Source organism: Amblyomma mixtum, chromosome 3 (assembly GCF_055824585.1).
Source record: "Amblyomma mixtum isolate Tamu chromosome 3, ASM5582458v1, whole genome shotgun sequence".
In the NCBI taxonomy this organism is placed as follows: domain Eukaryota; kingdom Metazoa; phylum Arthropoda; class Arachnida; order Ixodida; family Ixodidae; genus Amblyomma; species Amblyomma mixtum.
Genome location: NC_143014.1, coordinates 109,477,890 through 109,505,831, shown reverse-complemented (window position 1 = coordinate 109,505,831; position 27,942 = coordinate 109,477,890). Strand labels below are relative to the sequence as shown.

The 27,942-nt window shown below is 43.5% G+C and overlaps 1 protein-coding gene across 8 annotated transcripts; it reads left to right on the top strand.

Annotated features, from left to right (window-relative positions):
• The first annotated feature begins 8 nt into the window (after positions 1-8).
• LOC149351331 (hypoxia-inducible factor 1-alpha inhibitor-like) lies at positions 9-27,658 on the top strand. Of its 8 annotated transcripts, none has more exons than XM_089580686.1 (9): positions 17-158; positions 1,089-1,333; positions 5,077-5,225; positions 6,196-6,341; positions 10,792-11,012; positions 13,257-13,350; positions 17,122-17,292; positions 27,079-27,186; positions 27,383-27,658. In XM_089580686.1, exons 1-9 carry the CDS (start codon positions 21-23, stop codon positions 27,425-27,427), a joined length of 1,317 nt encoding a protein of 438 aa, XP_089436812.1. In that variant the 5' UTR covers positions 17-20; the 3' UTR covers positions 27,428-27,658. The 8 variants fall into 8 exon arrangements, with proteins under 8 accessions (XP_089436819.1, XP_089436812.1, XP_089436816.1 ...); XM_089580692.1 differs by having other exon boundaries at positions 104-158; positions 1,089-1,173; XM_089580687.1 differs by lacking the exon at positions 17-158 and adding an exon at positions 484-578.
• The last annotated feature ends 284 nt before the right edge of the window (positions 27,659-27,942 follow it).

The following is a 27,942-nucleotide window of genomic DNA, read 5'->3' as shown; positions in this document are numbered from 1 at the left end:
ATGTCGACGGCTCAACAAAAATGGCGCACCTGTCGGAGACATGGCATTCACGGGCAAATAATGTTCAAGCAGATTTCAGTGATTATGGAATTCCTTTAGAAATCGTACCGCGATTGAGTTGCACTGACCCAGAAGCAAACAGGCTAATCACAAGCATGGTGAGCTATAATTCACTTGAAAATTCTGTCATTTTAAATGAACGATTGCTCTCGCACTTGCAAATGCTGTCTAGATGCCTCGAGTCGTAGTGAAGCAACTGCTAAAAGTATACATACTAATCCCTTCCGTCTTCACCAGCCTTTTTCTTGATTGTGTGAGATTGTGTAAAAATTTGTTGTAACTTACGTGCAGTTTCGTGTGTCTTTAACTTGGACATTTGTTCTGAATTTCCCCTTGTTGATCATCATCGGTATAGCTTGTTTCCTTGTGCCTGTTACGCACGTGACATGATTGTTTACTTGTGCCTGCTACGCACGTGACATGATTGTTTACAGTAGCGTTATTTTTATTATTTTATGCCAACCGCCTGCACAGCATATGCAGCTACTCCTACTTGTTCCGACAGTGTTGTGTTCCGGGCGAGTGTAAAGTTTGTTATTGTTTAGAAATTCGCATGCGATTGTGCTGAACGCACACTACGAAGCTGAGCGCAGGTTCTTGACGGTTCCACATTTAGGTTCACTATCGGTGCCTACAGCACCGGCATCTGGCGTGTATCTGTATGCAAATCCCTAGCTGGGATTAACAGCCAGTGCTTATCAAAACACATGGAAGGACAACGTTTGCTTAGAACTATGTGTAAAATCCCGTTCTACTCATCCTTTATGCGCTGTGCTTGAACTGGGCTGCAATATGTCACCAGCGTTTTGTCAATGCACGTCGTGTTAAACTAATGAGCGAGAGCTTAGAAAGTTGATTCACTTTTGATCTATTTGGAAGCAACATGGGAACGAAGGAGTACGTGCACCATTTCCTTTGTTATCTGCGTTGCTGCATCTTGTTTACATTAGTCCTGTGTAGAATGATCTATAGTGTACTGTATGTAAATTTGTGGTGTCTAATATTGAATGATTATTGCAATCTTTTAGATGCCCGTTATCCTGACCGACACCAACTTGGTTACAACGGCACTTAAATGGGACCTGGACTACCTCTCTAAGCACTTTGGAAATGGTGACTGCACTGTATATGAATCAGATTCTGTTATCTTCAAATATTATGATGATGCCAAGGTCAAGGAACACCGCCTCAAAAACTTTTCACCTCCAACTCGTCGACGGGAGATGAAAATGGGGCAGTTTGTAGAGCGATTGAAGAATGCTGGTCGAACCAAGTGAGCGATATTCTATGTATATATTTGCTTAACTTGGGCAGACAGACCACAAAGATGCTGCTGTGCTTGCATTGGTAGTGAAACCTACCAATGCAGACATGCAGGCTGGCATTGCAGGACAAATATTTTTGTGAGGCATGTGCTGTTGTTCTGCGCTTTGATATGTTTGTTAGCAAGCAGTGTCACCCTAATTGCATCAAAGGCACAGAAAAGCTAAGTATCGTGAGCAATTTCGTTGCAGTAGTAACATTTGGCGAGCAGCGGACTGTCATGTCAGCCGTGGAATTGGCCGGAAATAGTGTCCAACAAGGCTGGGCACTTTCATCCTACTGCACCATCATTAGGAGCCCTGCAACAACATTTCCCTTCTTGAATGCTTGGTGCTTTCGCAGGCTCAGTTAATCTTGTATCATACGCTAAATAAAATTCTTTTTTGTTGTTCTAATAGTGTCACACTTTTTGTTTGCAAAAACGCATTCTTATTCCAGTGAACTGAATTTGTTGAACAAAATTAGTTAAGCTTGTAAATTTTTGTGCTCTGTGGAGTGAGGGGTACTGTTGTCATGTCTAGTGTACATGTGCTTCTTTGTTGACCTTCTGGCTTGAAATATGTCTGCTGTTGTATTCATTAGAACTGTAATGACAGGAAGTGAAGAGGACTCATTATAATCGCATTGGTGTGAATATGTTCATTCTGGACTCTCTTGCTCTGGCTTTTTTTAGTAATGTGCATTCACAAGAGCATAGTGGCTCTATGTGCGTCTCTTCATCATTGTCTGAAGTTAGTTTTTTGGCAGGTGCCCACAGGTACTGTGTGTGTCTAACTCAGCACTGATGCATGTATGATTAGTAGTAGCATGGGTGTCCTCATCGGGAAGGCAGCAGTAGTGGTGGCTCACATGGCTGAGCTGTAACAGCACATTTTGGAGCAAAAAGGCTTTTTGATTATTTTGCTGAGAAAACATGACACCTGCCTGCAGTCTCAGAATTGCAAAATGCATTGCATAGTAGCACAATTTACACCATGTAGAAGGGAGGTACACAACAGGTGTGTAAAAAATTAGATAATCCTAAACTTGGACATCTGGGTAAGGGGAATGTTAAAAAATGGGATAAAGGGAGGCGTTGCTATAAAAGCTTGGCTTAAAAGAGACCATTGTGTGTCTGAAAGGGCAGTAATAAACAGAATCATGAAGTAATGTTAGCAAAGTGTCTAAAGTATTAGTAGTCAATAATATCCAAAACCATTTCATGAACAGTGTTCATATTCTTACTTAAGATTTTGTTGCCATCGACAGGTTACACGTCAAGTGCGACAGATTTTCTTGGGGTATCAACGTGCGTGTGGCTGGCTTATTTTTTGCCACACCCTGGTCTAGTGAAATCCAGTTGTGCCACTCAAATATTTATAGCATTCAGTGTAGGACAGAGCCGATATTTAATGAGCAGTGAGTGCACTGCTAGCAGATTGGTACCTTTGAAACCTACCCAGCTGCCTGAAGTGGAGTCTGAGCTTTCCCAATGTAAATGAGAAAGTGGCCACACACAGTGCTGATCACAGTGCGATGGTGCCTGGTGGATTCAGGGTGCCTGTGCAGTGTGTTCCACTCAGCATGAACCTAGATTTAAAGGGACCGATTACTGAATTTTAAAAACCCAATTTTTATCAGCACAGTGGAAAGCTTGTCGCCTTAGGTGCTCGATTCCGCTATGATTTTGTTAAATGGTGTAGAAGATCTTTACTGAGAATTTTTAAATCGGTGCATGCATCCACTTTTATGTATTTCAGTGCTGGAAGCCATGATCAGCAAGCGTGATGGCCATTGCGCATCAGCAAAAGTGCCATACCAAAACCTAATTATAAATCTCACCTGCCAGACAGTAATGAGATATTTTTAGTATAGAGTAGCGACCATTTTAGTTGCCACACTCAAAGCTGTTAGGGATGTACACCTCGTCGGTGAAAGTTTTAGTGGACCATGGTTGCCGCATCATCCAATACAAAACACTCTGGCGCCATCTAGTGACAAAACCTAAAACACATGGTTGACGACGCTAAGGGAGCATTGCTTTTCATTGAAGGGTGCTCTGAAGGGAGAGTAAACTATAATAAAACATGAATTTCTGAAAGAAAAATATATTCTGCACTTAAAACGACTAAGCGATATTTTACCACGATGTGGTCATGTAAGGGGCTAAACTGATAATGGCGGGTTTTGACCACAAGATGGCTTTTTATGCGATTTTCAGTGTTCAATTAAAATCGTAAATCTTCGTTTCTTTGATATTGCAGTGCTCAGTTCTTATAATATGAGGCACGATCTTCTCATTCCAACTGTAATCTCGTGACACGTTTTGGTCAGTGGTCGCTCCCTTTAAGATTATGCCAGTCGATGTGTGAGAATGCAACTCAAGTAGAATTCTCAGTCACGTAGTGTATGCAGGATTACGATGTATTTCCTGATTAACAAATTATTTGCACAGTAGCTTAGTGGCTTTGGCACTTGGCTGCCGATCCCAAGGTTGCTGGTTTGATCCCGGCCGCAGTGGCCACATGTCAGTGGAGATGAAATAGAAAAACGCCCGTGTGCTATGTGATGTCAGCGCACATTAAAGAACCCCTGGTGGTCTAAATTCATCTGGAGCACTCCACTGCGCCGTCTCTCACCCACGTGTTGCATGAGAACGTTAAACCCTACAGCTTACTATTTAAACCTTTCAAGTATATAAACAGAGTCAGCTAGAAAGCAGTGACCGTGAAGAGAAATACCAGTCAGGTCAATTTTGGATAGGTGCCTGTGTTCAAAACATATTTTTTTCTGCTGAAAGCACCCAAGATAGCTGCTCACACACTGTGATATAAACTGAAACTGTTCCAGCATGAGCGAACTGTGGCAACAGCTGGTAAATGCACAGCACTACACGGGGGACTATTTGTGCAGTGCTCAGCCCCTTGACATTTTACTTTCTCATGAATTTCATTAAACTTTTTGTGCTCTGAGTAAAGCTGCCATCATAGAAATAGTGCTGCTAGGTCTTTGTTGTGACAGTCAATAACTTCCTAATTGAAGCTGTTCAGAAACTTGACATTAATCTTAATTACAAGTTAATAAAAGAAAAAAATGCTGCAGAGTATGTCAGGCACCCTGTAATACTGCTGTTGTCTTTATTCTTGAAAATATACTACATTTCATGAACACCTTGGTTCAAGTTTTATGGCACACCTTGTATAGTTAGGCCATGTGTAGTGATTGATAGCCTTACAAAACTGGCATGTAAGCATAAAATGTAACGTGGCATTTCTGCTAATGTCCTTATCACTGAGCTGTGTAAAAATGGCAGGTGAGAATTTGAGCTCGTAGCTTTGTCCTTGGCTACCTTAGGCCCTCCTTGAGTAAAACTGCTATTTTTTATGTACAGTATGTACAGTCTTTGTCAAAAGTAACAAGGCTGCCTGGTTTGCTTCTAGCTCGTACAGTGGAGCCCTTAGAGCTTCCCTGAAGCTGAAATGGTCGTTAAAGGTAAGGACTGGGGGTCTTCTTACCTTCCAGCACCTTTTGATCTTTAGGAAAGCCACAAGGGCTCCACTATACAAGCTAGAAGCAAACCATGCAGCCTGGTTACTTTTGACAAAGACGGTACATTTTTTGACTTCTGTGTCCATGCTCTGGTGTGCTGAAAGGTCATGCTAATGTAATCTGGCCTGCATTTTTTAATTACAATTTATTGATTTCATCATTTAGGTACTATCTGCAGCAGGCAATGAATGAAACTGTGGGGCCAAACATAGTGTTGGACTTTCTCGGCTTCAACTGGGAGTGGGTCACCCGACAACAGAAGCAAAATGGCTGGGGCCCCTTGACCTCAAACCTTCTTCTTGTTGCCACTGAAGGTCAGTCTTGCATTGAAGTTGAGCAAAGTGAAGGTAGAGCTGACATCTGATAAAATGGCATGTTTCATATTGAGCTGTTCCTGCTGTTCACCAAGGCCTGAAAGAAACAATTGAAAGTAACTGTGAAGCACATTTACAAATATTTCATACTGCTCGTAATGCATGGCAGCATGGCTAGCAGCTCGGTGCTGTAAACCCGAAAGTTTATGGAAGGAATATACTAGCAAGAAAAGTTATTAACAACTAATTAGCAAAAGTAATTAGCAAGAAACACACGTGTGCGTGCGTGAATGTGTGCACGTATGTGTGTGTGTGTGTCAGTAATAACTTTAAATACATTTTGCTTTAAACTTTAATGCTTGAATATAGTTTGCTACTCACAAAAGTTTTGTTAATACACTTGCCATGCCAGCCACATTTGTATTTATGGCCTGATGTACAGAGTCGATCACACTCGTCCAGAGCGCTCGAGCGGTGCCATCCGGTGGAAATGATGCGAAAGTCTAAAGAAGGCATAGGCTTTCACTGATAATACTTGTGCTGGGGAGAAGCCGAATAGACATGTGCGCCGCACAGGCACCAGTGCCTTACTCCCACCAAAGCAGCTGTGATAAGATTTAGCTTCATTTGCTCCCCAGCTCACCGCTGAAGCGCTCTAGACAAGTGTGATAGACTCTGTACTAGTGCAGCATATCGTTCTGGAAGCTGCTGCTTTATTAAACAGTTGTTGCCATTGTCACTTAGTTAAATATTACTGCTGGGTAAATTATGTGGAGGCTATGTGCAAGAGGCAATTTTCGTTAGATTGCTAACGTTACCTTTGGTGCCATGATCAATGCCATCTCTTGCTAAGCTATATGTGCCATCTTTGCTTCCAAGTGATTTTATTTGTTTGTTGTAGCTTTGATTGATTTCAGCTTCTGATGTTGATCTTTGCCTACTAATTCTGTGATGTGTTCTTGCTGTGTAGGCAACATAACCCCCACGCATTATGATGAACAACAAAACTTCTTTGCACAGTTAAGGGGCCACAAAAGGTTTCTGCTCTTCTCCCCCGATCAGTATAAATGCCTCTACCCACACCCAGTGTGGCATCCACATGACCGACAGAGCCAGGTGAGCCTAGCTTCTGATTTGCATTCTTGAACTGCGTGTGATGTTGCCCGGGCTTGATGTGTTAAGCTTTCTGCAGGCAACCTGGTATACTTACGTCCAACATAACATGATTCTTGTTCAGGGTGATCCCTTGAGGTAGCCTCAGGCAGACGCTGATGAGAAATTACTCACTTGACTGAATGTAATGTGATCCAGAGGTTAAAAAAAAAAATGCTGTTCACAATTGGAATTGAACTGGAGTATCATTGTTGATAGCCACTTGGAACAAGCACAAGTAATATACTTCGTGTTTAACCAAATAGTTAATTAAAACAGTTCAAATTTTAAGGCGTTTGAGGTGTGTGAAAAGTTTCAGTGGAGAAGTTGTAAAGCATCAAAAAAAGCCTAAAAGGCACAGTTTCTGGGAAAATAGCTTCGGAGCTAATGTATCCTATATATCTATGCAAACCCCCACAGGAGCACGAGATAGAGTCACTCACATGCACTGCACTTGCACCAGTTTCGGTGTACCATTCCAACAGCCAGTAAAAGAACACCAGGTTTGGATGTTCAAAACGTGTTCCTGCTGTTAACACTTTGCTTTCACATACTTTGTTCAGAGAATGAAAAACTTTTGCAATCAAGCTACCATTATGAAAACTGCGCTTTTGGAAAATTCAATTGGCACCTTGTAACTTGTAATTGAAACTGTTTGCTATTCTGCGGTGGATAAATGGAGATTAATCTTATCAGGTTGCTCAGGCAGTCATAAATAACCAAAAAAATGGCAGGTACTCCTGAGAAACACTATGTGGAATGTCTGCTACATGAATGCATTCCCTCTGATTGTGCCTGTGATTGGTAACAGATTACTGTGCCCCTTCTCTGCCACTGCTGTTCTTATAAGAGCTCCCACTGAGGTCCATGTACAGTAGACTCCCGTTACGATGAATAAGTGAGACTGTTTGGTTGGTTTTCTATAGGACTCAATGCAAAAAAAAAATCCACTTAAGACGAACTGTTTCTCATGTCTTTTGGTTAGATGAACTTTTGCATTGACCGCAAACCATGGCGACCCAGTGCAACTGCACGCGCGGGGCGTCTGCGCAGCACTATCAAGGAAAGAAGTGCGTGCATGTGTGTGTGCATGTGTGTGTGTGTGAGAGAGAGAGAGCGGCCAACAACCACAGAAACCAAGAAACACTGGGGATTTTTTATATATATATTTATTTATTTTGTGGTGTCCGAATTTCGATGGAGGCGAAATTCTAAAGGTTCGTGTACTGTGCGATGTCAGTGCACGTTAAAGAACCCCAGGTGGTCGAAATTTCCAGAGCCCTTCACTACGGCGTCCCTCATAGCCTGAGTCGCTTTGGGACGTTAAACCCTAATAAACCAAACCATTTTGTGGTGTTGATCAGTGGAGGATATTACTGAATATGTTATCGCTTAAAGGTAATTGATTAGAAAAGCAGAAGAAAAAACAGCCACATGCCACCGGTGGGAACCGAACCCACGACCTACGAATTACGCGTCCGGTCCGGACGTGTGCGTTCTTGGGAAAAGCTCTCCTGCCGGTGTGGAAAAGGCAGGACCCCTCCTACGCTGGCGTAGATCTCAGCATCGCGTGCACGTGATGTGCCGCGTGTTGCCCCCCACAGACTAAAAGGTGCTTATGTTATAAACGCACCCATTCATTGACTTGGGGTTTAAGGCGGGGATCCCACTCCGGCTGAGCGAATTTTCATGTTAGGCTACGTTCGCGCCAGTATTCAACGTGTTCTTCTTCCTCAAACAGCGCAATATAGGCATCATTCGAAAGCTTGTACACTCTGTCAATCGACGCGCACCACCGTAGTGTAGCTGCATAATCAACTGCACAAGAGGTGGTATTGCAGATGACGAAGTCAGAAGTTTCGTCGGTATGTCCTACTTCAGATAACAATTAAGAAAATACTTCACTTAGGTAAATTTTGTTTGGCCTACATATAGAATAGATGTTTATCTAGTTTCATGTGGTCTCAGAATGTGCATTTGTTGGATCGTTGGATTGTATTTGATCGGCAGCCTTTTAAAAATAACAAAATTTGGCTATTTTGGGCATGAATGTCTGCTGCGTATCAGGGTGCACTTGGGCAAAGTTTAATCAACTTATCTTCAATAATTCGTTTTTAATTGCCTTTTCAATTTGAAGATTTCCATAATATACTGCCTCATGGTCTTCAAACTGGAAAGGCAATTAAAAACAAACTAATGAAGACAAGTCAATTAAACTTCGCACTCTGCACTGGTATATTGTCCTCCCCAAGTTATAAAAATATTCATGCTGTGCGCCCTTATACACAGCAGATATTCATGCCAAAAATGGCCAAACTTTGCTATATTTAAAAAGCTGCTGATAAAATGCAATTCAACGAACACACATTCTGAGACCATAGATAAACGTCCATAGATAAACATCTATTCTATGCATAGGCCAAACGAAACTGCCCTAAGTGTAGTTTCTTTTCTAATGCACGTCAGCCACTTTCTCGTTCCTGAGGAAAAGGCTGAGGTGTCTATTTCATTGGTTGGAAGCCTCGAAATCCTTGCCCTGCCAAGGATGGCCACCGAGGTTACCGGACCTTCTTTTAAAACTTTTACCATTTGCCATTTCAAACTTTTTTTTTTTCCCATTATCTTCACTAGGTGGAACAAAATAAATTTTTAGGCTTTTTACATCACCATTGTTTTACATGTTTTATAAAATACTGAACGAAAGAATTCTTAATACCTAGTGTTTGGAGCATGATAGCCTTAGATGCTTATGTGCCACTAAATCCAACTGCAACACTAAGTGTAGTTTCTTCCAAATTGTTTTTTGAAGTAGGTCAAATCAACGAGACTACCGACTTCGTAATCTGCAATACCACCTGTTGTGCAGTTGATAATGTAGCTACACTGTAGTGGTATGCATCGACTGACAGTGTGTACATTAATCATTCCAATCATGCTTACATTGTGCTGTTTGAGCAAGAAAGCGCACAGAATGCTCACGGAAACGTTGCCTAAAGTGGAGCATTTGCTCATGGAGCATGGGGCATTCGGTCTGCACCATAGCATTCACAATGGGCACCTTCGAAGCACTCTGAGCGGGATGTAAAGCAAAAATAAAAAAGCACAAGCATATATAGCAGCCACTGTGGGGTACAGTGACATAACATAACAAGATGGTGAAAAAAGAAAATAGACCAATACAATTTTTAAGTAGTATAATGTGAGCTGTTTCATGCTCTAGCTCTTCAGCTTCTTTCGTGCATAGTGCAATAAATTCTCTATTTGCAAATGTCCTCTCTCTGAAAGGCTATTTTGTTCATTTTTTCCATGTAACATATATATGGACACACCTAGCCTGCTGACATATCTTTTTTAGGGGCTTTTCTGGTCCCTTCAAGTTCATCTTAAAGGGAGTCTACTGTATTCTGTTGAAGCTGTCTCTGTCTTGTTCATCTTCCTGTTCTTCCAATCTGACTTGGTTAACACGGATAGGCTTCCTTCTACCAGCATAGCCATGTGTCTAGTGTGTGCTGTATGTGGCCATGTATGCAGCATGCTCAATTGAAAACATGGGGGCTTTTATCTGGATGACCATGGTTATTGAGCTCTACAGTGTAGATGCAAAAGTGTTGCCATGAAAATCTGGCATGCAAGCTCTAAAATGCATTTCTGCATTAAAAAAGAACTGCTTGTGCTAGGCAACTATCAACAATACTATTGCACTTTTCATCTCCTAACATGTAACATATTTCTTAAACCATTGCCTCATGCTACATGCGACTCACTGTAGACTGTACACTGTTGTCATGACTAACGTGGAAAATTGGGTGTGTTGGTACATGTCTTGAACAAATAAATAGCAGCGCAAAGAGACAAGGACTAGACGAGACAACAAGGACGGCGCTGAAGGTCAGCGCCGTCCTTGTTGTCCCGCCTAGTCCTCGTCTCCTTGCGCTGCTATTTATTTGTTCAAGACTGTTATCATGGACTTTTCATATTTTTCACATTTCTCCCTTCTGCACATTAAGCGGTATTCACACGGGGGACTCTGGCATGAAGGGTTGCGCAGGAAGTAGCCCAAATGTCACCTTCCAGCAGTACTCCCTTCCCCATGCCATATTCATGCGGGCAGCTGGAAGTTGAAGGGGACATTAGTGCTACCACATAAACCACTGGCTAAAACGGGAGACCTCCATGGATAGTCCGCAGAGAGTGGGCTGCAAACGTGCCAGATGCGAAACAAACGCCTCTAAGGCACTGCATATATAAAAAAAATGCAAGGTGATTGGCATCGTTTGTGCCAACTGAGCACAGTCCTGTCTCCACGCGGCCCCTCAAAGGTATGATGTGTGCGCAGTCACCCTCGCTTGGGGAGGGATTCATCGCCCGTGTGAGTACCGCTTTAGCAGCAGGTTGGTTGCAACAGTGTTCACAGGTCCTGATCTTTGCAGTTGTACCAAGTAGGATAAAACCGGGAGATGTGGGACAGCGGGTGGAATGGGACAGTCAAATTCATTCGTCCGTGAGTAGCCTCAACAAGCTGACAAACAGCCAAATGGATGACACTAAGGTACCGACAGCCCTGTTTCAAATCGCCAACATGACTGGTGCGCGAATCATTTTCTGGAAAAAAAGTTGTGATTTCGGCGCTCAAAAGTAAGTATCAGTCATTCATTTTGCTTGATGCTCAAGTCAAAACCAGTCGGAAAAAGTTATCAGTTCACTAGCCCCTGAAATAGACTTTATTGATGTACTCTAGGGCTCTGCTAGCTATTTCATGTGTAGCTGCAAATGTGTTGGTGGGAAATGGCATTGTTTTGTGTGCAATGCAGTTTAGAAGATGTGGGGTGATAAAAGGGGGGTTGAGGAAAGGGACACTGCCCACTCTGTCTGAGCTAATATTCTTGTGCATAAGCACCAGATGTGTGACTGGTCGAGGTACTTTTTGGCAGCTTAATGACACCTCATATTTTTTTTTTTTTAGCTTGAACTGTATTGTGCAGACTAGAATTGTTGCATTAGGTTGCCTCGCACTGAAGGAAACCAGGCATGTGCACCTCTAATTAGAATGGGATAACCTAAATATTTCATTTTTATGAAGAGGTCTGTTCTCTATGTATTGATACCAGCGAGTATACACAGGTTTTATCGGCGTCATAGCAGCCACCTTGTTTGAGACCAGAAGCGTGGTGGAAACCTCCGTGTTTTTCTAATCTGCTTATCGCCACCTGCTCCGACCTGCACTGTGAAAGCTGTCTCTTGGGCGGCATCAGGGCACCAGTTTCGTCACGTGCCACCATGTATTGCTGTGAGCTCTTTCGTTTTTGTTCTGGAAGAGATGTGGAAAGAAAATGCCCACAATTTTGTAAACAAAAGGGAAAATTTCAAGCTTCTATCAGCCTTATACTGAAGTATGTGCAAATTGATTTATAATGAAAGGAAAAGTGAAGCATGGAAGCAAACAATCAGTTAGCTTCTTTGTTTTGTGGGCGCAGTCAAAAGTGCAGATGTTTTTGAAGCAACTGTGAAGTTGATGAGAAAATAATGAAAACAGGAACACCTGCCTTTTGTCATAGGAAAGTGTCAGTATCGTACAGAATTGAGGGCATCGTGCTGTAGCTGCCACAGCCAGAAAAATATGGAGGAACAAAAACATTGAAAACAGGCTTCATGTCTAACATAGACTTTGGTACGTGTAATGGGAATTGACAAATTATTTCTGAGTTCTTTGACCAGTGTTCCTTTCCTCGCTTTTGCCATCTTACTCCTCTATGCAGGGAAGATAGAGTAGGACAAAAAAATTTTTCGTGGGAAATAATTTTTTTAGGTATTTCTTTTACAGTTAGGCCACGGTACTTTTTACATGTTGAGGACTTTGCATACCCTTCCAATTATGAGGCTTTAACTTGTTTGTATGTGCCACTTGTGGAAATACAAAACTTTACTGTTCCACTCCTCCCGGTTCTCCCCTACTCTCCCTTGGTACTGTACTTGGCACAATTTGCATTTACATTGCATTGGTTTAGAACCTGTTAAAGGATGCATGCGTCATTTCCATAATCCTGCACTATTTTACCGGGATTTGACCTGTAATAGCTTAGTAATTCTGTAATCAATTTATCTTGGTGCTCAAGCGGCATGGATGGGGTCTATCAAGTTTATTTAGTCTTTCTTTGAAGATCATATGCATTGAAGCGTTGTATGCCTGTTGTAGATTACCATTTGCTAGCACATCAAGCATTGCAAACCATTTGCTGAGGGCTGCTAGACTGGCGTTTTTCAGAGAATTCCTGTCACCGTTGTTGCATTTGTTTTTCACGAGAGGAGGCTGGCTTAAGGCATGCAAACCACTGAATGTACGTGATTCTGAGCAGTTCTTCATGTAGCCGTAGCCACATGAATGCTATGAGAGCATATAGCAAAAGGATGTGAAGTTGAAATGTTGAGATGAAAAGTAGGAGAGAAGTGTTATGTGTAGCACATGCATGGCAACTGGTTTGAACAGAGTGCATCGTAGCAACATGCGCTTTGGACTTTGCAATGGATGCACATGCAGGCTGCGCACATGTGATTCACGTGCAGCGTTATATTGATGCCATTTCCTTCACCTGCATTTGTATTGCGTGTACCCCTCAGTGTTCTTTCATCTTCTATACCCTGTGGAGGTGACAAGCATTATTTTAAGCTAAAGTTTACTTCAGAGCTTTTCACGCAGAAACATGCATGCCATGTAGCAAAGGTGCTGTCTGGATGCCATATGTAGCTGATGTGGAGCTCCATTTTGTGCTTGGCTGCTCACTGCTGCATTGATTTGCATCATTTTGTGGAGACATATTGTGTGGGCAAGTCCTCTGGCCGAGGGCACACAGTGACGAGCTCACGGCAATCATTGGGAAAAAGGGGTTTATTCTCTCACATGTCCACGGCTGTCCATCCAGGGAGTGGTGTCCATCAGGGCTCAGTGCAGCGTGGCAGTCCCAGGGTGAAGGGTGAGGTGAAAGAGGCTTACCGTGACACATCACCTCCGTGGCGACCAGTTCTGCCCGCCACCACAGGGAAGGAAGGGGTAGTCAGGAGGGCAGCGGGGATGAGGGGAAGTGATGCACACTTCAAACACTCTGCGCGATGTGGGCCCCACAATTGGCAGTTATGTTGCCTTTTATTGAATCAGATAATAATACACGTAAGTAACCGAGTTTGAATATCGAATTTAAGAACGAATTTTTTTTTTTTTTCTAATTAGAGGAAGAATCACAAAGAACTCAAAGTGCGTAAACAAATATCATATCGTTTGATGCCTGTAATGTCATTCACAGGTAGAAACATATTGAAGCGTTACAATTTTTGCCATATGTAATGAAGTTATTGCACTGATAGACGTTTACTTGATTATGCTGTAATGGGCCAGAATGACTGCAAGGAGAATGATAATAGCACTTGGGAGGAAAACTAGGTGTTGTTCCACTACACCAGACCTAATGTTCATGGTGAAAACATGATGATCTTCATTGTGAGGATTAAAGTTCCTCCGTAATAAATTGAAAATATGAAATTGTGTGCACACTCCTGTGGAGTAGTAACCGGTGCAACTATGCTTGGTTGTTGTGCAGTGTAATTGTCCCAGTTGGGACCAGTTTGGCTTCTACAGGAATAAGGAGTGTTCCCTCTAGCACCAGCTCTAGTGAAACATCTCAATTAGCGTTATTTTTCTTCCTGTTCAATATTTCGTAATCAGCAGGTAAAATGGTAAAATATGTATTTTTGAGCCACAGAACTTTGTAATACATGTCAAGTTATGGGTACCATGTATTGTTAAGAAAGTGACAGCATTGGCTAACAAAATGTTGGTCATTTAATCTGAAGCACCCGGAGCCAATTGATGGTAATTTTTTGGGCTGTAAAAGCGTGATTTAAGCTAAGTGCCCTGTGAATGAGTTTACCAACTGAGGTGAGAGTATTGCATAAGGTTTTCATGTTCAATTGCAGGATTAGTTAAATTACTATGCTGTTGTGCTGCTACGCTGGGATATAAGTACGGGTTGGAATTTTCGGTTTAAACTGAAAAACACCAATAGAAGTACGCCAAACGCATTTTTTTTTTAATTCGGTTTTTAACCGAAAAAAGGTCAGTATTTCTGGGATGCATGTCACAGCCAGCTGGCTTCAGTACCAGTTACAGTAGGTCATAGGAGAAAATTACATAAGTGGTGTAACTAGGAATACAGTGAAGCTGCGGTATCTTTGAAATTAAGCACCGTGGTTCAGTGGTTTTGAGTTTTGAGGCACTGATCTGTGAGCTCAGGCACGCCGTTGCAGATTGTGGCGCTCCTTGTCCTAGCTAAGTGCTTTTGGCTAGCATATACTCTTTCTACTCAGACTTATCACCAGCTTAGGGCAGTTGCATGGTTAAGTTTTTTCATTGCATGTAATTTTCTGACAGTTTTTTTAACTGTAACTACTGTCCAAGCGCAGTGATGCTTAATTGGTGCAGAAGTTTCATATTATGGCTTCCACAGCGGCTAAGCGGCAGTTCCACTGCTTCTGTCAGCATGCGGACCATATGATGCAAGCCCACTTACATTTTTACTTTTGATTACAACTGTACAACTGTACAACATCCTCCTGCAAGGATATAACTCTTAATACAACTATTTGTTTGCAAATTAGTGTTTGCAAATTAGGCAACAGGGGAGCAATGCATATATACAGACCTGTACATTTGTATCACGTCTGCCTGAAATAAACTTCACACTTCAAACTTCAAAAAGTCCAAAATAAATTCTGCGTCACTTTCAACTGCACATGGACACATATGTTCAACCGGAAAAAGAAGAAAATCGTACATAGGAAATAATATCTGCCAAAAAAACAAATGAAAGTTGTGTTCCAAAATAAACACTGAGAATTCCGAAAAATAAAAACCGAAAACTGCATCCCCTAGATATCAGTAGAGGTTGGACTTTTGATTTTTATTTTTTTTTAAATTCAGCTCACTTTTTTGGTGTTGATTTCAAAATACAGTGGTTGCTTTTTCGGCGAATGTATTTTCTATGAAAGAATTGCCTTTTGTTTTTTTTGTTTTTTTTTTCCTGTCATACATGTGGCATCCTTGTGCACTCAAAAGTCACATATAGTTTATCTTTGTTTCTTTGTCAGCAATAGTAGTTTCTGTAAAAGTATTTAACTCACAAGGGGTCATGTTTAGAGTAGTGGTTGCTATATGGAATACTGTCGCCATTAAGAAAAAAATCGATGGTGTGTAAATTAAGTGTCTGGGCCATGAGACGAAAACTTAAGTAAAGGTTATTTGTGAAAACAGGGTTGTGCAAAAACTCAAATAAACAAGAAAGAAAGCAAGCAAAGGTAACAGGGGAGCAATGCATATATACATTTGCCTCGTTTAGGCAGGTGGAACCAGACCTTTCTGTCTAGTCTCCTTCATGTGAGAATAGCTTTATCTGGTTGTGATAAATGCAAATGTATTTGTATTTGGTGCTTGCAACACACTGCTCACTCCTTCAGTAAAGAAACGAAGTGTGCAAGCAGGAAACACCTCATAAGAAGAATGTTTCGAATTGGAAAGAAAAGTGACTGCTTCCAAATCCATAAGAAACCTGAGGTCCTTCGATCACATTGTCTGCGTGATAATGGCGGCGATGGAAGTGCTGCTGAGCCATTGCAGAAGCCAGGACATGACCCTTTTTCTTTATGCTTGTGCATGGTTTCGAGTTCACGTTGGCTTGTTACAGTTACAAACTTTGTTAGTGACCTTATGTGACGTGCAAAACCTCCTTAAAAACCGAGTAAATAAAGGCTTGATGATAGTCCTTGAGCAGGAGGCAATATGCTAGTTGACAAAGCTTGACAACATAGGGGAGCATCTCAGTTTGCACCTGGCATTTGTGTAAAGTAGGGGAGCAGTGCTTCAGAATGCTCAATCTCTGCTCAATCCAACGATTCTGTTGTCTCTTTGCACTCCTAGCTTCCACACTTTGTTAATTCACTTTTGTGACCGATTGTAACTCATACTCAGTAGCCAGCAAGCTATGACATAGGTGGCTCAGTGGTTATGGTGCTCGGCTGCTGACCCGAAAGACGCAGGTTCGAACCCGGCCTCGGCGGTCTAATTTCAATGGAGGCGAAATTCTAGAGGCCCATGTGCTGTGCGATGGCAGTGCATATTAAAGAACCCCAGGTGATAAAAATTTCCCTAGCCCTTCACTACGGCGTCCCTCATAGCCTGAGTTGCTTTGGGACATTAAACCACATAAACCATAATCTGAAGGCTACTGACCTCTTTCAGTTAAAGCTGAATTTCAAACCACGTTTTTTTTTTTTTTTTTTAACTGAGAATTCCAGCCCCTAGATATAAGGCAGAAAGTGTGTTGTGTATTGGGACATAAAAGGTGACAAACATTGTTCACAATGTTGACAACTGGAACCTATTTTGGTATCGATTTCTATTGGAAGCCACTGTAACTGGGGCCATCCCAAGCGGAACCATTCTTGCTGGCAACAATATTACCATTAGTTGGCTGGTGAATGAATTTACTTCTTCTCTGAGGGGAGTTTTCACTTATTATAGACTGTTGTTTTTGTGTCATAGTACATTAAATTGTAAAGGTCATGCATTTCTTTGCAATTTATTTGAACTCTGACTGGTACATACTGCTGTATGTTGAGGAGCATGTCTGTCTGTCATGGCCTGTGTGTGAACGTATCATTTAGTCAGCACACTCACTTTAGGTTCGTCACATTCTCACAGGTTGACCTTGCCAATCGAGACCTAGACCATTTTCCTTTGGCTGCTCAGCTGCACGGATGGGAGGCCATTTTAGGACCAGGTGATGTGCTCTACCTACCCATGTATTGGTGGCACCAGGTAGAATCAGCACCCCGCTGTGGCTACACTGTCTCCATCAACTTCTGGTACAAGGTAACTATATCAAGCTGTTTCGTGCAGCAGTTTTTACAACCAGGGGCATAAGCAGGCATGGCACGAAGTGCAGTCAATGCTGAAACCAGAACGAACTCGCAAAGCTCAATTCTTATTCAACTCGGTGTGCCCCAGAAATCATCTTGCTGCGTGGTTCCATCACTGAATTCTCTCCTAATTCCTGCTCGCACTCGTTGCTCATTATTATGAGTTGAATTGGACCATAACATGAAGTTTCATTATCAGGTCTCCAGTATTAAAAAGAAAATTGCCTATAATATTTGTTTTCTTATTAAAGCCCGTCAATACTTCACTCATGCAACACATCTCTCACTTGATTCATTTGCGCATGTACTGCTGCACGATATGTTGGAACGCTTAAAATCCAAAGCTTAGTTCATATCAGACTGTACAAAATTAAATGATCAAAATACAGTAGACTCCCTGTAAGACCAATTTGGAGGGACCATGAAAATTTGTTCATCTTATCAGAAGTTCGTCTTAACAGGAGTGCCCCCAAGAAAGATATGGAGCATATGGTGACATGCCCAAACATATGTTATGTGAAAGTGATGAATAAAATGGACTTGCAGTGAGAAGGCAATTGCAGAAATCATACATTGCTCAATGCATGAAGTGAGATGAAGATGGGGAGGGGGAAGGGGCATGAAACAAGCTCAAATTATCTAACACAATAAAGGCAGCAACAAAAATGAAAAGCAAGAAAAAGCTTCTGGGACAGCTTCTTCTTCTTACGTTCCGATTTTTGTCGTTGGTTTCATTATGTTTCGTACACACCAACTAACCCGCATGGTTACCTTGTTACAGTTCACATTAGCTCGGTTGAAAATGGAAGTGGTCTGGTTTTTTTTTTTTTTTGCAGTCTCTTTTTTTTATTTCTCTTGCACAGTGACTACTATTCTTTTTTCTCTCTCTCTGATTTTTAAGGCAAAAGCCTTGACTGGCTCATACTGTCGTGACCAAGACGTGTTAGCAAATTTGTCCGCGTTTCAGATTGGTCGAAATGGTCGTGACGTCACTGCGCGCGAATTTTTACGGGTGTCCACTGAAATATGTGCGACAGTTACTGCGGAGTTTTCTTTGCTCAAATACAATTTTCAACTGGTGTCCACCGAGATATGTGAGACAGTTACTGCATAATTTCCTTTCCTCAAATACGATTTTCATTTTCTTCATTATGGCCCCTCTTTCTCTTTCTTCTTTTGCTCCACTTCCTCCCTTCTGTACGGCGCGGTTCAGGTGTCCACCGAGATGACAGAGAATTACAGCGTCATTTCCTTTCCTCAAAAAGTGTTTCGTTCAAAGGGCGACGCATCGCGCCAAACGGGTGGCGGCGTTCCGTGGACTCCCTGGCAGCGCTACAACAAGCTGTCGCGTTCCACTCCTAAAGGCAAAGATTAAGCGTCATTAATTGGCAGTTAATTAATGCACCAACAGAATGTAAAGTGAACAGTCGCGCAGCAGAATGCAGCACTCAGGCTTTCGCCTTTCACCACTTTAGCCGCTAAAGTTCCTCGTAATTTTTTTGCTTTCCCTCCAGCTCGTAACGCTCCGAAGGTGCTTAGTTGGGTAGCAGTGCATCACTCTGATCTCTCTCCTTCCACAGCAAACCTGTTACCAACTGTACAACCAGGTGCACCACATGCCTTTCTGCATGCCACAGGCTATGCGCACGCGGCGCTGATCTGTGGGGCGTGTCAGTTGAAAACTCAGCTCCATAGTGTTCCGGAATGTACACTCCTCACCTGCACACCTTTTAGTCTGCCGGAGGCAATGCACGGCACGTGACTCGTGCACAATGCTGGTATCTGGCCATGTAATTTATCAGCGCCACATGTAGGTAGGCGCGAAGGTGTCCTGCTTTTGCAGCACTGGCAGGAAAGTTTCCCTGCACTTTTTCGTGAAGGTACGGGGAAGCTGTCTTCTAGGAATGCGCTTGTGTTAAAGTGTTCTTTATATTTTTTTCTCTCTCCTCGACACTCACACGGACGCGTCCTGAGTGCCGTTGCGCGGGTCCGCCGTGGTTCATAGTCGCTGTGAAATTTCATCTTAACCCAAGGACACACGAAACAGTTCATCTTAAGCGATCTTTTTTTTACACTGAACCCTATGGGAAACCAACCAAATAGTCTCACCTTGTTCATCTAATCTGAGAATTCATCTTAACAGAGTTTGTCTTAATGGGAGTCTACTGTAGTTGCATCTGGTCCACGTAATGCTAGGGCTATTCCAGTGATTACACACTAACAACATTCTGTCTGTTACTAATACTGTTAAAATAACCTAGACATATTTATCTTCAGGTTAACGAATAGGCAAGTTTCTTTATCTATACAGTCGAACCCAGTTTTATCGAACTCGGTTAGATCGAATTATTCATTATATCGAATAATTTCTGAACACCGTAAAATCAGCCGTCACATCCGATAGATCGAACTTCGGGCAACAGCGGATGACTCAAGAAGCTCGCTTTCCCTCTATACATCTCTGGGGGTTAACTTCCCCGCAACTCCTGTCGAACCTCAGACAACTCAAGTTGGCTCAAGAAGCAGGCTTTCCCTCAGCACATCTCTGGAGGTTAGCTTTTCTGCATGGACCTGCGGGTGCTATTGGTGCTATGGTGCTGCATAGTGCACACAGACCAATGATGGCGTGGATTTTTCATGACGTAGGCGGCGGGAGTGTACCCAGCCAACCAGAATATGCGTTCCTAGCGCGCTGCACCAGTTGTGCCGGGGTTGTCTCACAGTTCACATGTACGGCAGGTCATGCTGCCTTTGGCAATTTCGCGTGGTTTTAATTGTCCCTGTGCAGGCGATGGCAGCCATGAAACGGCAGAACCTTGCCTTTTCCATGAAACTGGAAATTAGCGAGTTGAACAAGGTGAGAAGAAATCAGAAGTCGCCACAGCATACAAGGTTCCGAGAAGCACGCTGAGCACCAGTTTGAAGAGCAAGGCTGATGTTCCAGCTAATGTGGAGAAGAGACCTGGAGGAAAAAGCAAGTTTCTGCGATGCTTACAGAGCATGCTTTCAATTCTGGTGACCTACGGTCCAATCAAAGAATGTGGATGACCTGCGAACATTTTGCCAAGTGGATGAAATCTTGGAACAACGGCCCAGTGGACCAAGATCTCAATGTCTGCCTCATCCTAGATAACGGCTGTGCCCACCGCTGCAGTTTCAGCAACATTGCGCTTTGCTTCTTGCCACCGAATGCTATGTCCGTGCTCCAACCATTGAACCAAGTGATAATCTGTGCGGTGGAGGTTGGTTGTAGGAAACAAATTATTGAACAGCTCCTGCAGAACTTAAGGACAGGAAAAGGCCTATAAACCGACCTCTTATGTGCCTCGTGTATGCTGAGTTGGTTTTAGAGTGATGTCAAAAAAGAATCCATGCAGTGCTGCCCCCAGTGCCACTGGTACCCACCGGTGATACAATGGGTACAAGCTTTCCCCTGCCTGATGCTCAGCTTCTTTAGGGTGAAATGCTTGGGAAATGGATCTTGGACCCCCCCCCCCCCCCCACCTTGAGTAGAAAAGGACCACAAGTGGGCTTTTACCGCACGAGACGGATTTAAGGTTGGTCGACAGTGGAACAAATCACTGGCCCGTCAACACAGCGTTAAAAGTTGGCCAACCCTGCCAACAGGGTGATTTTCTCAGACCAAGCCAGGTCGACTTTCAGAGGGTTGAGGTCTCATGATAGCCAAGCACCAGGCTGGGAGCGCCCTCATACTTATTTCACCAGTAGGCACCCGACGACAGGGAAGTGCCTCCCATGGCCTTGGCGGATGCTCAACTACGAGGCCAACCGTTGTTGGAAGGGGGTGCCGACACCCCTCCTTAGGAGGGAGCGCCATAGGCCCCCCCATCCAGATGGAGCCCCCTAAGCGGCCAAGCAGATGGCTGGAGGACATCTGTACCCATTTATGCCAGTGGGCTCCCGTCGGTGGCACTTCCGGCTCTTATGCTTGTGCTTCCCACAGAATTTCGTGCATTCTTTATTCTGCATTGGTGAAATTCAGAATTTTCCACCACAGAAATTTAAGGGCCTTACCCAAGGCCCACTAGTGGGGCACGACACACAGGGATTAGGACTTCAAAAATCACTGCCACAATGAGCATGTCAAAGAGCTAGAAGAGAAGAAGCATCATGATTATCATCATCAGCCTGACTTCGCCCACTGCAGGGCAAAGGCCTCTCTCATGTCTCTCCAATTAAACCTGTCCTTTGCCAGCTGCAGCCACCGTATCCCTGCAAACGTCTTAATCTCATCCGCCCACCTAACCTTCTGGCACCCCCTGCTACGCTTGCCTTCTCTTGGAATCCATTCCATTACCCTTAAGGACCAGCAGTTATCTTTCCTTCACATTACATGCCCTGCTCAAGCCCATTCCTTCCTCTTTATTTCGACTAGCATTTCATTAATTCGTGTTTGTACCCGCACCCACTCTGCGTGCTTGTGGTCTCTTAATGTTACTTCTGTCATTTTTTCTTTCCATAGCTCGCTGTTTTGTCCTTAACTTTAGCTGAACCCTTTTTGTTAGCCTCCACGTTTCTGCCCCGTAGGTGAGTACCGGTAAGATACAGCTGTTATATACTTTTCTCTTCAGAAACATTGGTAAATTGCCATTCATGATCTGAAAGAGCCTGCCATATGCACTCCACCCCATTCTTATTCTTCTGGTTATTTCCCTCTTGTGACCCGGATAAGCAGCCACTACCTGCCCTAACTACACGTATTCCCTTACCACTTCCAGCACCTCACGACCAATTGTGAACTGCTGTTCTCTTGTGAGACTGTTGCGTCAACAACAGTTGCTTCATAAGTCACAGCTTGAAAGTGGGCATCTGAAACTTGGTTTCATGGTTTCTGGGATTTAACGTCCCAAAGGAACTTAGGCTATGAGGGATGCCGTAGTGAAGGCCTCCAGAAATTTCGACCACCTGGGGTTCTTTAACGTGCACTGGCATCACACAGTACACAGGCATCTAGGATTTCGCCTCCATAGAAATTCGACTGCTGCGGCCGGGTTCAAATTCTCGTCTTTCGGGTCAGCAGCCGAGTGCCATAACCACTGGCCACCACGGCAGCCGGACGTCCCTAAACAGGAAGAGCAAATCTGTTTTCAATCTGGTGTTTACAGTTTCAGTAAATCCCGCATAAACGCGTGTAAGGGCCACACTTTTTTTTCCAGATTCGAGGGCCAATTTTCGGGGTGCGGACCATACACGCGACGTGCGAAAAAAAGTTTCTATTTTTAAGTAAAAACACGGCAATCAGAGAATGAGCGGCATTTATTCTACGTTCAATCGTCGCTCGCGGAGTATTTCGACTGCGAGCTGGTGCTGTGCTCTGGTGCATGCTCATCCGACAAGAAGCTGCACAGCATGTCGGCTGTCAATGCGTAGCCTTTGTTCCGCACTTCCAACACATAGCAAAGTTGCTCTTCTTCCAGTTTGGGAAACTCGCACAGCTTGCCTTGGAAAGCGCACTTTTTGCAGCTTGTGTTTCTCAATGCATCCTTTTGGTTGCACCATCATCGGACGCACTTCTCGGTTACGTGGACGCACTTCTCGGCTACGTCTAATTTCCTGCCCGCCGCACGCTTGCCGTGTTCAAGAGCTAACTCCCAACCGTCTAGCTATTAAGGTGCTTGCCCATCTTGCTAGAACTGCAACGCTCGGCGGCTGCACGCGAAAGCCACAACTACGGTGAAATAACACGCTAACACGCCACAAAAAGCTGGAGCTGGTGATACTGATGCCGGTGTGGATAGCAGGAGCTCGCTGCGGAGGAAAAAGTTGACTGTGATGATGATGATGATGACCCGCGGCCTTGGGCGCCATCTGTGGACGGCACTTGGAAGCTCCTGTGCACGTGCACGGCCTCCGCGATCAAGCATATCGTTGCTCGCAGCCAGAGGTGATCGCGGAGGCCACGGTGCGTGCATTTAGAAGGCTATTCCCACGTGGATCATGGAAAGTTCGAGTGCGGCCCTTACAGGGATATTTTTTTTTAAAACATTTCCTTCAGGAAAACGGGGTGCAGCCCATACACTGATGTGGCCCTTACACGTGTTTATACCGTAGTGTTTTTACTGTGAATGGTTCATGTATACTGTCTCATCTGCCACTATGTATTTCTGCCTCTTTGGTTAGGGAATTGTGACTGAAATGCAGTAGCCGATGGATAATTCGGACTCCAATAATTCAGACTTTTAGGATATTTCGGACTTCAATGAAGCACCATCAGTCACCCCATTGAAGCGCGTACATATTTGCATTGGATATTTTGGACTTTAAAAGTCCGAAAGTTAAATTTTTCGGACTAATTTCAGTCGCCTGCAGGCCAAAATCAGCCATCTTATTGGCTTTTCACCGGCACAAAAGGTGCCATCTTGTATTGAGGCGGATTTACTCTGCGGTTTGAATGGCTTGACATACTTTCGGTACCTCATTTTTGCCAGTAGAAGTCTCTGCGATATCTGCCACTTCGAGGTGGCAGTCGGATTGTCATCGCCCTCAACTTGCTTTTGTTGTCAGCGTTGTCGCGGGCAGTTATCGCTTGTCCCATACGTTTGCCATTCGTCGTTTCGTCACTTGGGTTTCTGTGACCGCTTCGACCGAGTGACGCTCCGTCTTCACGAAGTTGCATCCGTTTGCCGTTTTGTGATTGTGTCTGGCGGTTCCACCGCTTTGAACAAAAAGTGCCTTGTCTTTGCGTGTGTTTGACACGGAGCGGTGTAGTGCACACTCTGATTGTGGACAACATGGCCCCGCCGGTGCCACCAGATCCGTCAAAGAAGCATGGGAAGTATTCAACTATGACCCTTGAGAAAAAGGCGGCGATCATTAAGCTAGTGCTGAGTGGGCGAACACGAGCTGACGTGGCCAAGGAATTCCCTGTGTCTAAGCAAACGATTTTGGACTGTATGAAGAATAAGAAGAACATTTTTTCCACCTTTTAGGCGTCCCACAGCAGCAGCCAGAAAAACGATAGGAAAGGCGACCACCCCGAATTGGAAGAGGCCCTGCTACTCTGGCTTAAAGCTGCTTTAGCAAAGAATCTTCCAGTGTCGGGCGACACGTTAAAGGAAAAGGCAGAGACCCTGGCTGTGAAAATGAACATTGAAAAATTCAAGTTCACGGACGGATGGCTCTGCAGGTTCAAGAAGAGGCACAGTGTATCTTTTAAAGAAGATGTGCGAGGAGAGCGGAGCCGCCAACCCAGCCACGGTAGCTGACTACCGGGAAAATAAGTTGAAGCCTTTGTTGAGCCAGTACAGCCCGGAGGACACCTTCACTTGTTGTGAGACCAGCCTCTTTTTCAAGATGCTACCTGACCGCACTCTCTCTTTTTCGGGCAACTCCCGTTCAGGGGGCCGCCATAGTAAGGAAAGAATCACAGTAATGGTAGGTGCAAATGCCACTGGCACCGAGAAGCTGCAAGTCCTTGTAATAGGAAAGTCCGAAAATCCTAGATGTTTTAAGGGCGCGAAGAACATTACCATGTGGTATTGCATCTACTCCAAGGCATGGATAACTCATGCATTGTTTGAAGATTGCATGCGTCGACTGGACCGCAGTTTCGAGCGGCAGGGGCGACAGGTTATTATTTTTGCTGATAACTGGTCAGCACACGGCACCATCAACAACCTGAAAGCCATTCGGCTCAAATACCTGCCGCCAAACACAACTAGCGTACTCCAACCAATGTGCCAGGGGGTGGTTAAAAACCTAAAGATGCAGTATCGGACCCGTCTTCTGCGGCGCACAATCCTTTGTTTCGACAATGGAAAAACGTACGCCACGGATCTTTTTGCAGCGATTAGCATGCTGGTGACGTTGGGAAGGCAGTCAGAGCTGAAACTATTGCCAATTGCTTTAGGCATGCTGGATTCTTCGCCGATGAAGTCGATGTCACTGAAGACTGCGACACTTCTGAGGATTTGACTGCAGACAGTGGCGAAGACCTCATAGCTGACCTTCGAAGGAATGGAATGGACATTCCGATGAGCTCCACGTTTCAGGAGTTTGTTGTAGTGGACAACAGCCTCTATATGTGTGCGGACCTCACTGACGACAAACTTCTGCGCCAGGTTCTTCAGCCTAAAAATGCATCGGACTCCGGCGACAACTCGGGCGGCCTACCACAACCATCGGTTGCTCAAATTGCAAACGCCGGGACCTTGCTGTCTAGAGTGTACAGTGAAAGCACAACTTTGGCACAAATACAGGTGCAGATCATTGCAAGCAAGATAAATTTTCTACAAGGTAAAATCAGTGACTTTTTTAAGCCGATTCATCTCAATAAAGTGATTTTTTTGTACTTCCTCACGGATTTTTCGGACTGTTCAATTATTCTGACCTTTTTTCTGGTTCCTTCGAGTCCGAAAAATCGGTCGGCGACAGTAGTCGGGGAAAACAAGGGATCTTGAAATGAGTAGCTTGGTAGACGCCCTTCCAAGGTATATGTTGCTTGAAACTTAATAGTGCATTGTGTAATTTGCAGGCTCAGAAGTAGGCTCCATATATATGTGTTCTAGGCTGCATGCGAAGGTAGCGCTGAGACTAAATTTTTTTTTCTCTGATATTACATTCTATATGCTCTTGACTGCGAGTGTACATACCATAGAGCTGCACTCTAAATAACTTTGCCAAAACTGGTAGCAGTGGCATAGGACCGAAAGCTACATGTAGTGCTGCAGCACGCTAAGCCGGTACCTTTCAGCCAATTCCAGTTTTATCACTGCATGCTTGGAATGCCTCTCCAGGAATTTCTGATTTTGTAAACTTTGTAGTGAACAGCATATTTGCAGCAGCCTTGTTTTTTTACTGACTTTATGCCACTTGTTTTTTTCTGATCCATTTTTCTAGCTTCTGGGGGCATCAGGAAGGGAACCAGGACTTGTTTTTTGAGCTAGTATTAATAAAATGTGCTGATAAACCGAGATCATGGTGTTTCCTTTCTTGCTTTTGATGGCTTGCATGTTGCTGTTTGTTCCAGCAATTGTTTGTTTTATATACCAAAGAGCAGTAGCCAAGATTGAAATTAGGCTGCTTTGATTTGCTCCTGCAAGAGCACATACTTTTTTTGTCTGCTATAGTAGGATACAGCTTGAAAAACAGCAGTTGGTAACACCTGGCCATGGTCTGCGGCATCCTGTGTTACTCTGCTGGCCAATTGCAACAATAAATGAAATTAGCTTCTTAATGTTTGATCGAAACGAAACAAAGGCAGGGATCAAAATTCTATAGCTTATAACTTTGTTCTGGTGATAAGGTTCTGGTTTAGGTAACAAGAAAACTTTCAACAACAGACTACTTTGTCGGGGAGGAATTCTGTGCAACAGTCCTGAATGTGGGCAGAGCTTCACTGCAAATTTAAGTTGTATCCAACTATAGTATTTGAGCATAACTATCTCTGTTTTCTACAATTTAGAGACTACTTGAATGCCCAGCAGTGATTATTTGTTTGCTCAAGCTCCAGACAAGTAATCAAGTAAACCTTATCAGATTCAGTGTCATCGAATCGTTGTAGTTGTGCTTTGTTGGGGTAGTATTTAAATATATGGTGTTAGCAGTAATGTTTGTACACACAGCAACACAGTATGTACATCGCTGTTGGAAAAGAACAAACAACACAAACTGACCAGGAGAGACGCCTCTCGCCTATGCTAACTTCCTCTTCACAAGTGCCTTTTTGACATCCATTTTCATTTGGTTTCTTATATAATTCTTTATGCATTTTTTGTAGACTGCACCAGCGGACAAGGTCATTTACCCTCTGGTTGGGCACCAGAAGATGGCCATCATGCGAAATATTGAAAAAATGCTTGTTGAAGCGCTAAAGGATGTAAATGAGGTTAGTACCTGACTGATTTGGAATTATGCTGTGCATGAAATGTATAGTATGTAATGGTACAGGTTTGCATGCTACTATCGAAAATATTTACAGTGTGTGTATGTGCATGCGTGCGTGCACGCATGCATGCAGGCATGCGATTAAGTGCATAATAAATCTGGCATGTGTCTGTACAAAGCTGTGGTCTCTTTTGCAGGTTGGACCACTACTAAGAGCTATGGTGCTTGGAAGGTATCTGTGAGGTTCCCGTCCAGCAGATTACTGTTTTTTTTTCTGCAAACGCAGATTTTATGTTTATTCCTCGTTCTCCAGCAGAGCATTCTTGTCTCACAGTGCATGCCTGTTGCACTGCAGGCATCAGTAGGAGTTTATGTAATTTATTGGCTCTACAGTATGTTGCTGCTTTATGGTTACATATTTTTTGTGAATTTTTTTATAGGTTAAGGTCAATAAATGTTATAACAATTTTTAATATGTTGCCTTGATTTACTTCAGTTCTTGCTTATTAACAATGGAAAAGCTTGTAGCAGAAGCCAACAGGTGCCTAGGGCATTTGATGAGATCAGAAACGAAAGCAGAAACAGTGTGCCATATGGCATGAATAAGCTTTATTTCAGATTTGTATTGCTGTCGCAATTAGGCTGGCTTCATTTATCCTACATCTTGAAGCATACAAAAAACAGGTACCATCTGCAGTGCAGTAGCTACACTAGACTCGAAAGTTTCCCATCTTGAGGTTTTCATGTGAAAGGCTGA